Source organism: Lutra lutra, chromosome 9 (genome assembly GCF_902655055.1).
Source record: "Lutra lutra chromosome 9, mLutLut1.2, whole genome shotgun sequence".
NCBI classification, from domain to species: Eukaryota; Metazoa; Chordata; class Mammalia; order Carnivora; family Mustelidae; genus Lutra; species Lutra lutra.
In genome coordinates, this window is record NC_062286.1 from 82,060,775 (window position 1) to 82,071,499 (window position 10,725).

The 10,725-nt window shown below is 43.1% G+C and overlaps 1 protein-coding gene across 3 annotated transcripts in view; it reads left to right on the forward strand.

Moving 5' to 3' along the window:
* NMS (neuromedin S) overlaps nucleotides 1-9,993 on the forward strand; it is a 49,415-nt gene extending 39,422 nt beyond the window's left edge. For all 3 annotated transcript variants that reach the window (XM_047744914.1, XM_047744915.1, XM_047744916.1), the window contains 9 exons: nucleotides 538-593; nucleotides 894-932; nucleotides 4,474-4,497; nucleotides 4,598-4,651; nucleotides 5,961-6,038; nucleotides 7,056-7,174; nucleotides 7,777-7,818; nucleotides 8,890-8,939; nucleotides 9,817-9,993. In XM_047744914.1, the coding sequence (XP_047600870.1) occupies nucleotides 538-593; nucleotides 894-932; nucleotides 4,474-4,497; nucleotides 4,598-4,651; nucleotides 5,961-6,038; nucleotides 7,056-7,174; nucleotides 7,777-7,818; nucleotides 8,890-8,939; nucleotides 9,817-9,899 (545 nt within the window). In that variant the 3' untranslated portion in view covers nucleotides 9,900-9,993. The remainder of the gene's footprint in view (nucleotides 1-537; nucleotides 594-893; nucleotides 933-4,473; nucleotides 4,498-4,597; nucleotides 4,652-5,960; nucleotides 6,039-7,055; nucleotides 7,175-7,776; nucleotides 7,819-8,889; nucleotides 8,940-9,816) is intronic.
* Nucleotides 9,994-10,725: the final 732 nt, after the last annotated feature.

Sequence of the window (10,725 nt, forward strand, 5' to 3'; positions counted from 1 at the left end):
ACTGAGCCCACCCAGGCACCCACATTTCCTGATAGTCTATCTTCAAAAATTGCATCAAAATACAAATTATATTGTACCCAGGTGTCTTTTCCCTTTTTCTGGAGTTACTAACTCTTATACTGCTAACTCCTGATAAATAAAAAAACAATTTTTCATTAATTTTGGTACAAATCTCAATTTACTGTTGGTAGGTAAAAGTGTGTTTTTTTTGTAAATCCTTTTAAAAATACTGTATTTTTAGGGCGCCTGGGTGGCTCGGTGGGTTAAAGCCTCTGCCTTCGGCTCGGGACATGGTCCTGGGGTCCTGGGATTGAGTCCCGCATTGGGCTCTCTGCTCGGCGGGGAGCCTGCTTCCTCCTCTCTCTCTCTCTGCCTGCCTCTCTGCCTACCTGTGATCTCTGTCTGTCAAAGAAATGAATGAAATCTTTAAAAAAAATACTGTATTTTTAGAATCTCTATAGGTTTTTCATGATAAAGATTTAAAAACTAATGCTATGACTTCCCCCCCATTAATATTTTTATGATTTCTCGCAATAGGATTTCCTCGACCTCTAGCTGATCCCCCAGATGGCTTGGATATCATGCAGCTTGAGGTACACTGCTGTTTAGTAATGTTTTATTTAGTCTTGGCCTTGAGAATATCTTGTGGATAATGTTCACTTGAAATGATTTTAGGATCAGATTCTTGGATGCAGCAGGAACTCATGTTGCCATTTTCATGACCTCACTTAAGGCATCCTGAGAGTTGTGTTGAAATTCACTGCCATTGTATGAGAAGATATTGCAAAGTTCATAAATGGGACAATTTTAGAATTTTATGTGTGTTTTAATAGATTGCTATTGACTAAAGAATTTATACTGACCTTTAATTCATTCTTTGTATTTTTCTTTAGCGGCTGGCATATTGGGCAGCTCTTTCTAGGCAACCTAAGGTAAAAGAAAAATAACATATATGTAATAATTCTTTTCTTTTTATCTTTATTTTTTTTAAAGATTTTATTTATTTGAGAGAGAGACAGTGAGAGAGAGCATGAGCAAGGAGAAGGTCAGAGGGAGATGCAGACTCCCCATGGAGCTGGGAGCCCGATGTGGGACTCGATCCCGGGACCCCGGGATCATGACCTGAGCCGAAGGCAGTCGTCCAACCAACTGAGCCACCCAGGCGTCCCTTTTTATCTTTATTTTAATAAAAGATTTATTTATTTATTTGGGAGAGAAAGAGAGAGAGAGAGAGAGTCAGCACCCCTGTTAATAGGGGGTGCTGAGATCATGACCTGAGCTAAAATTAAGAGTCAGGCACTTAACTGACTGAGAAACCCAGGTGCCCCCATGTAATAATTCTTTTAGTTATAAGTGTACATGTTTATACTATAATTGATATCTGTAATAAAAGCACACTTTTGCTGCCTACAGGAGAAATCTGTGTGTGTGTCTAAGTAAGTGGGTAAGAATGCAGTTTTAGTAAATAACAAGTAAATCTCTCAAATACAAAATACTATAAACTATGGGTAGTTCGTGTATATTCTTACAATTATCATTATAATGTATACATGTGTAATTACATTAATTATGTATATTGTGACATATCGTGACATACGTTACAGATTGGTACTCTATAATATACTAGTTCTTCAAAAACAGTAGATCTCATGTAAAGGACCTAACAGTGATAGTAACCACAACAGAAATGTTTCCATGGATACAAAGTCGATACAAAAATCAACAAAAATGTTGATTCAATCAAAAGTGCAAGAGGGTGGTGTTAGGGTGGAGTCCATGATTCTGAAGCATAAACCGAATGTTTTCATGTTTCTCATGTTTTCACCTTGAGCTATATCTTTTCTTTCTCCTTCCCCTCTCCCAAGCCACAGCATACTGCATCCTGGCCACATTGAACTTTTCATTATTCCCCAAATGCACCAGACCCTTTGAACTGTGCACAGGCTTTTCCGTAGCCAAAAATACCTTTGCAGGCTGTGTTAGGAGCTCAGATTCTAAAACCAAAGTACTTGGGTTCAAAACCTCTATCTCCTTAGCTTTGGCAAGTTTCTTAATCTCTCTGTGTCTTGGTTTCCCCATTTGTCCTATGGGAATAATTGTTATACTAGCCTCATAATGTCATTGTGGAGTTTGAGTGCTTGAATTTCTGTGGAGAGTTTTCAACAGTGTCTAGAACACAGTAAATGAAAGCACTCAAGTACCAGCTGCTACCATTGTCCCTGATGCAACTAATGGCCATTTCTCTAGACTCGAACATTACTTTCTCTCTCTTTTTAAATTTTTTGAAAGATTTTATTTATTTATTTGAGAGAGACTGAGAGAGCACAAGCAGGGGGAGCAGCAGAAGGAAAGGAAGAAGCAGGCTGCCCACTGAGCCAGGAGCCTGATGCAGGGCTCGATCCCATGAGCCTGGCTGGGATCATGACCTGAGCTTAATGGACTGAGTTGCCCAGGTGCCCCTACTTTCTCTCTTCAACCTCATAAGTATATCATGCCTATTTCTTCTTATTTTCAGTTTATCCTTATGCACCTGTCTGAAGAGAATTGTCATCTCTTATCTTTAAAACTAATCTTTACAGCCTTGCTACCCAGAGCAAAACTTTAGGGCAAAGATTCAAAGTTTTCCATCTCCTTGCTACTGCCTTTTCACATCACACAGGATAGGCTTCCCTGTCCCTCACATGAAGGCTGGGAGGGTGTCCCCTGCAAAGCAGAAGAAGTGTCACATGTGGGTTTCCCCAAGTGCAAGGGCTCACCTGAAATGAATTTCTTTCCACTTTTTCCATTTTCCCAAAGCTGGTCCTCTTTATCATTTTCAGTTATAGAAGAGCAAAAGGTTGTTCAGTGAACAAAACTATCAATATTTTACATCAATGAATAGAGACATTGTGGCTCTTCCTTGTCTTGCCGCTGCATGAAAATAGGGCATTTGTCCTGTCACTTCCTCTCCTGGAACTCTGGTTCCCTCATCTATCCCTCGTCCAGATGAGCTACCTGGGTTCTAAGTCCACTTCCCATTCTGGGATCCAGAAAAGCCAGGTTTGTGCCTCCAGGGCACTTTTATCTTTAAGCAATTCAGAAAGCAGAGTTACGTTCTACAAATAATGGCACCTGCAAAAAGTCTTCTGTTTTGTGTTTCTGGTGAGATCAGAACTTTAGATAGGAAAGGGAGCAATAGATTCTTTCAATGCAGTTCTACTATTTTTCTGTTCAAAGATAAATACTTACTGAGAGCATGCCATGTGTTCAGTGCTAAAGGTTCAGTGCTGAACGTAACAGACAAAACTACCTGCTCTCATGAAACTTAAGTTCTGTTGGGAAAGTAGATAATAAATTAGATAGGTAAGTACATTTTGAAATATTGTTTTTTCTCTGTAAAAAGAAAAAAACTGAAGCAAGGAAGATGCATATGAAATGTGGAGTTTGAGCACCTGGAAAATCATCTTCATATTCCTTGTTATTTTTTGACTTGAAACATAACAGTATAAAGCTGATGAATATGGTACATAAAATCAATTGTTTGCCCAATACATGTCCAGAAAACACACATACACTCACACACACATGACAGGGCAGGTGTGTGTGCGTGTGTGTGTGTGTGTGTAGTATACATAAGCATGGGCTGCTTCCCATGTAGAAACTTCACATTTTGTAAGATGATGTAATTGTATCAACAGCCACAAATTAAAAATGTTATTAACAATTTCATTTCTGTCTTGATTGAAGTATGAGCTGATTCAAAAATGTTTCAGTGTGATTGAGATGTGAATGATCTATATTAGCCAGATCAGCATATTTAAAATATCTTTCACAATAATCATCTCAAGTAATTTTACAAAATGTGGACATGGAAACCTGATTTATTGTTTTGTAAGATGCCTTCTTCACAATAGGATCCTGGAGTAGAATATGCTGCAAATACAACCATCCCCACCTGTCATCTGTGCAAACAAGGGCGAGATGGTGCTCTAAAAAGGATTTAGAAAGGAAGAGTTGGGCTTTCTACAAAAAGAGTGGAGGTTCATGTAGAAAGCTTTTTTTTGCAGGGGGAGACTTTGGTCGATTTGAGCCAACCCTTAAAAAAAAACCAAACAAACCTGAATTCTAGAGTACACCCAGGAAAAAATTAAAAATTGCTATCATTAATTTTATTCCCACTCTTTGATGGTTATCTGGGAATTGCTTATGGGATTGCTTCTATGCACTACAGAGCATGTTTTTCTCCCCAAGATTAGAAAGGTAAAATGAGATTGAGTCTGAAAATAATGATGTATTGCTGGCAACTTGCTCTTTGGTAAGACCCAGCATCAACTATAGTCTTATTAAGTTTGGATTTCGTTTTAGACTGCCAATTTATTTCATAATATTCGATTAAATTCAGTAAGGTCCATGGTGTAACTTGTATTGAAAACCTCATCAGTTGCCTGCCTCAGTAAAATTCCATGTAACTTACCCTCACAATTCTCTTTCTAGGATGATCAAGACATATACAAAAGGGTGAGTACCACGCAGTCCTCTGGCAATGCAGGCATGTGAATTTCATGTTGATAACAAGTAATGTTGTGCTAAACTCAACTTTTTTTTTTTTTTTACTCAGTTTTTATTTCACTACTCCAGAACTCAGAAGCCGATACATCCAGTTAAAAGTGGGGTCAGTATTTTACTATACTCATCCTTCTGTAAATGTGACTCTTGTCTGCTTGTCTTTTATCCTGTCTTAATTAATATGTGCGAATAAGTAGAAAAGCCGGGGGCTTGCAGACACTGTCTGTGTAATAGCTTTCTAAGAGCTTTTTCCTGGGGCTTCAGGGATTCTCTCTCTCCCAGTCTGGGCTGGAGGTGGTAAGAGGCTGACAGATCTGAAAAGTTAGAGAATATATTCCAGAAAAGGAAAAATAAGTGAGGAGTAACTTTTTATTATGCACTTTAACAGATGTTTGAAAAAGACCTGATAAATACTGAGCTCAATTTACATTTATTGTATTACCTTATTTTTATTTTAAAAAGTGCTTTGTGATGTGTAAAGTGCCCTATCCCAGATAGTGATCCACGCAAGGGCACCTTCTGTAGCCATCACTGTGTATATGTGCTATGGGAATAATGTGGGTCGCCTTGTTGTTATTAGAAACTTGAGTTACTCTCAGAAGTAGGTTGTGTAAGTGAATTTCTGCAGGGTATGACTTGAGGAATATTAGGAAGGTCACAAAATAATATTTTTTAATTCAGGAGCTCTGTTGCAGTAACTGAAATTCTACCATTCGAAAGTCACTTATTTATATAATCTAGGCTTTCCAAGTCTTCAAGAACACCTTTAAAAAAATACTAGTAAAGTGTTTTTTTTCCCTAAGAGGCATAGTCTCATCTGTAGTGTAGGTTTAGGAATGAGGATTCCAAGTGAGGATGAGGATAGTATCAGGAAGGGCCAAGGACACTATAAAGGGAGAAAAGGCAATGGAAGGAAAAAGATAAACTCCGTGACACAAATGAACCTTTACTCCGAGCCAAAATACTCAGGGAGGATTCACATAAACTGGAAATAAGACACAGGTATGTATATCTGAATGTGTGCCACAGTCACAGACAAGGACAGGAAAAGCAAACACCTTAGGGAAAGCACATTCGGGGTGCTGTCCTTCCACTTCCTCCCCTGGACTAGGAGAGAGGCCTGGAGCGAAAAAGGACGGTGCACTCCACCCTAAAAGGACAGAATACTTGGTGAGAAGGCAAAGAAAAATCTGATTCACTCTAAGGGAATATTTGCAGTGATGTGTTGGAATTGTAACCTGCTATAAAGGCAAGCAGATCTTTAGTGAAAACCTAAAAGTTTCAAGTTTAGGCATGGACATGGATTTTATTCTGGACATCAAATCCGTCTAAGGGAGGGCATGGAGAGGACAGCCTAGCCTGGGCTGCGTCTGGGCGGGCGTCCAAACCCCCCCCTCCCCGCCCCTCTGTTGCAGTTTCCTCCTGTGCACCCGTTAATGCGCATGGCTGCGCAGCTCGCCAACCGGAAGGTGAAAAGATTTCTGCAACAGCACGTAGGTGCTTTCTCTTGGGCCCTCTTTTTATGCCACCGCAAGTTCACTTTACGTGGTAAATGCGTGTGGGCGCTGGGTGCTGGGGGAGCGGGGAACAGAGATGGGGGCGGGGGGACGGGGCGGGGGTGCTTACTTGCACGCTGTCTTTGAATCTCAGCCTCCACCTTGGGAAGGAGAGCTGGCCCAGCCTTGGGCCACAGTTCCCTACCTTGAATCCCACAGAGTGGCTGCAGGGCCCGGGAAGGCCCCTAGGATAAAGACGTCCTCTTCTCTTCCGCTCTCATCTTCCATTCATTTCCTTTTAGTTTCCATACTGTTTTTTCACTTTCCCCGACCATTTCTCTTCCTCTTGACATGGACATTGCCTTGGTGATCCCCTGGGCTCTCCGTTGTTCCTCCACCTGCCCTTTTGTCCTATCTCAGAACTTTGTTTCTTTTAAATATAGCTCTTGTTTGTTTGTTTGTTTTGTTTTTGGGTTTTAGAAATTACCAGCTTCAGTAATAAGTATAGTTGTTGGAAATGCCCATCGAAGTTTTATTACATTGTAGCCAAAAAGGGAAGGAAGGAAGGAAGGAAGGAAGGAAGGAAAGAGTATTTCTTAGAGAAAAGAGCATTTCTTCCACCAAATGCTGAAACTCGTCCCAGTTTGCCCAGAACATTCCTGGTTTTAGCTCTGAAAATCGCCAGACCCCACCCAGGAAACTGCTCAGTTCCTGGAAAATAGGTTGGTCATTTTAAGCACCTGCAGCCGTGTGTCTTGTCTGATCCAGCTGCTGCCTGCAGCCTTCCAGATTGAGTCTGATCCATTGTTAGGAAGCTGCCAGGACATACCCTTGGACTGGGGCATCAATCTCAAGTTGACACTGTTGGGAAGAGCAAGCCAATGTGTCCTTGTCCTGGACACAAATGGTACCTCAATCAAGAGAATGTGCCTGTCTTCCAGAACAGGCAGTTATAATTGGCTACATGGTTAGTCCTTCCCTAACTGCTTTTTTGCATCCGATTTCTGCTACCAGGAGGCATGGGGTCACAGCCAACTGACGGTAAGCCTGGGGGATGCGGTTCCTGTTACATTAACCTGTGCCACATTCACTCACAGGATTCGGGGACTGCTGCAGTGGATTTCACCAAGAAGGTATGGAAGACCTGTGGAGAACCCAACTCCAACTCTTGCAGATCTGCAAGAGAAGTGCTTGGAGCTGGGCAATCTTGTCACCCCTTTAGATCACTTCTGGAAAGAACTGGTATCACAGTAAGCCCCCTGAAAATCTTCTCTGAGGCTGAGCGTTTACTTGCAGGTTTTCCTGAGCTTGTCCTGAGGCAGTGAGGACTCACTGGACAATGCTTCTGGCTGTTCATATTTCATCTCCAGCCTTGCAGATGAGTCACCTGGACCCATCTGTTGCTGAGGATTTGCTTTATGTGACTCAGGGGCCCACATGGCCGTTGTACAAACTTGGGGAGAGGTACTGCAAGTGCATAAGCCCCATCTACCAGCAATTGACTCTCCAAGTTGACCATGAGTCATCCATACCTCAGGACGTTTTAAAAATTCAGATGGCTGGGCCCCAACTCCAGGTAGTCAGTAGAGACCTGAGAATTTGCATTTTTAACCAAGTCTCAGGTGTCACTGATGTTTTTGGTTGGGGACCACAGTTTGAAACCTGTGGTCATGACATCTTCAGAAGACCTTGAGCACAAAGTGGTTGTATAATGGTTTGTGTTTTTATGTTGCAGGATCACACTGCCACCGGGGGACGACCATTTTTCCTTTTCAGGGTATAGTATTCCTTTTTCTCTGTTTTTAACTCCAATTCCCTTCTGCCATGCAATTATGGATTCCTCCAGAATGAGCACAGTCCAGCACCCCACGGCAAGCTGGTAAATGATTATGGAGACTTTCTCATCCTTTCCTTAGGGGTGACTTTCAAAGTCTCCTCCTAGAAACTTGATGTTTATAAAAGAAAGGGTTCAGAAGGACATAGGCTGAGAGAACTAGAGTTCTGTGAGCATGACTGGGTGACAGGAATGCTGCTGTTGGACAGACATGGGGGCCAACCAGAATTGGTGTCTGTGTCCCTGAGCGTGAAGGCCCAAGATACCCTCAAATAGTATAGGCACCACCCTCTCCTCCTCCCTTTGTGTCCTCAAGCAAAGGTCAAAGAATCAGAAACTGTCTTAGTTTGTGATCTACCACTCACTAGCTATGCTTTATCCCCTAAGAGCCTTAAGGGTTTGCATCCAAAAAATCAGACTATGAATTAGATGGACTCCTGCCTCTCAAACTATATTCTGCAGGTCACTGGTGCTAAGAGATTATTCTGCAAAGATCAGACAAGTTTGGGAAACAGTGCACCCAACACTCTTGAAGATTCACAGTACACACCAGCATGTGTGAGAAAGCTGTGAGAAACATAGTTCCCTCCATGTCTGATCATGGAAGTTCTTCCACCTCCCTGCCTCCTGTGTGACTTATTAGTGGTTGTTCTCTAGAAAGTACTTTGAGAAATAGTGAGTCTCCACGATGTCTTCAGGGTGAGAAGTCCTGTAATAAATGGTTTGAAGACCATAGTGCCACATAAACAGAGGCTGGGGGGTGGAGGGGTGGGGGAGGGGACAGTGTCAGGGCTGGAGGAGCAGCAAGGGTTCTGGGTTTCTGCCACAGGGAACCTACATACTACCCCTGGGCGAGGGCTTCCCAGGTGAACTCCCAAGGACGCTGCTGACATCCCAGCTGGGAGAACGAGATCTTAGGGCCCAGTTGAGGAAGGATCTGAAACCCAGAAGCAGGTTCCAGGCAATTTTGTCTCAGTATCTGTAAGTTGCTCCTTTTTTTTTTTTCCTCCCCAGCCAAGGAACGGAAGAAACACTGAAGATAACACTCAGTAGGACAGTCCGAGGTCAGCGCCATTGCAACTGTTCTCCAAGCAAACATGTCTGACCGAGGGGGAGTGAGAGGCAGCCAGAGGGGTGGCAGTTCAAAAGGAGGAGGGCCACGTGGAATGTCAGGGGCCCTCCATCCCCTCCCTTCCCTGCTCCACACCACAGAGACCCCCACCGCAGTCTGGTAGAAGCTGTCCTGAGCACACCAAAGCAGCCTTTGCCCGCTTGCTGGCTCTTTGCAGGGGTCTCCGGCAGGAGCTATGAGGGAATAAGAGCCCCATGTGGCCCAGCTGATCCTCAGGATGTCTCACCTGACCCTTCTGATGAGGGAAAAGCACACCCCCTCTCCTGGGCAGGCTTGGCAGAGGAGGGGCAATACCTTAGAGTGGGAACATCTCTGAGGCAAGGCTACTCCCTCCATTCAAAAGTGTTCTGAGACCCAGAGTTTAAATCTGCAGAGATTCTTGGTCTTCAGGCCTATGGAGGTGAAGTCCATGTACAAGGGCAGCTCTGGGGCTCCACTCCCTCTCATGATGGTGTGGTCCCAGGGACATGAAGTGGCTGTCCTTTGGAGGTGTCACTGCCTCTCTCCTGGAGCCTGATCCTAACCAGCCGGGGCCTGGGCAGGCCAGGGTACCTGAGAAAGCTGTCCAGATGCTGGGAGACAGAGCTCCCCAGCTGAAAGCAGGGGAAGAGGTTCCCTGAGGCCATGGCACTCAGCCTAAATGGCCCAGTTAGATACTGCAAAATAAATAAGTATCAATTTGGGGCATTTATGACTTGTCAGACTGAGGCATAATTTTAAAATATGTTGTACAATAACATGCCCACAGGCCTCTTCTTGATTCTGATAATGATTTGATCCAAGCATTGCATTTTTCTCTTCTTTTTCAGAATTCAGTGACAAAGAGAAACTGGATCAGATAAAGAAATTGGGCAATTATTTTGAACACATGTCAACTTTCTGTGAGAGATAAAAGATAATTCTCTTGCTCTATATTCACTAGAATATTCAGTTGTATAAAAAATAAAGCAGCATGGACACAATATTTTCATTTCTTATTGGGAAGTCTTGTGGGAGGGAGAATATATATTTAATATATATATTGATTAAATGTGCTGTGTTGAATTGTTTTACAATGCCCCAGATATCTTGTTGTTATTGAGAATTGAGAGCCCAGGCTAGGGAGAGGCTGGCAGGCTTCATGTTCTGATCCTTTCACCTTTTAGCTGGGGGACTGTGGGCTGGTCACTTCCCATCCCAGTGCCTCATTCTCCTCTACGGTAAAATAGAGTTGATAATAATAGTGCCTTCACATAATTTTTGTGATGATGGAGGAGACCATCTATGAAAGGGCTTAGCAGGGTTGTACACAGCGAGTGCTCCATAAGCATTGGCTGTAATGACACTTCAAAGATGATTTTTATGACACAAATTGTACCAGAGCAACTTGCCCTAATGACAGCTGCTTCTAGTTCACCGACCAGGGACTTGAGGTTACAATACCAAATTAACATATAACAATTACAGACCCCCTAGGAAACAGGGCAGCTTGGGCCACCTGGCGCATCCTAGGGCCTAGAAGCACAGACCGCCTTGAGTCAACCTCACACTTCTGTAATGGTGTAAGCAGAGCACAGCCCTGGTGTGCAGCGCTCCAGCACAAGTCTCCAGGAACAATCTCGATCTTTTGAAGTGGCCAAGGATGGCTGTTTCTACCCCAAACCAAGCCCCAGGATCCTCTTCACTCAATCAGTTAAAATTGATTACACCCCAGTGGAGGATCATACACTTGGCACAGG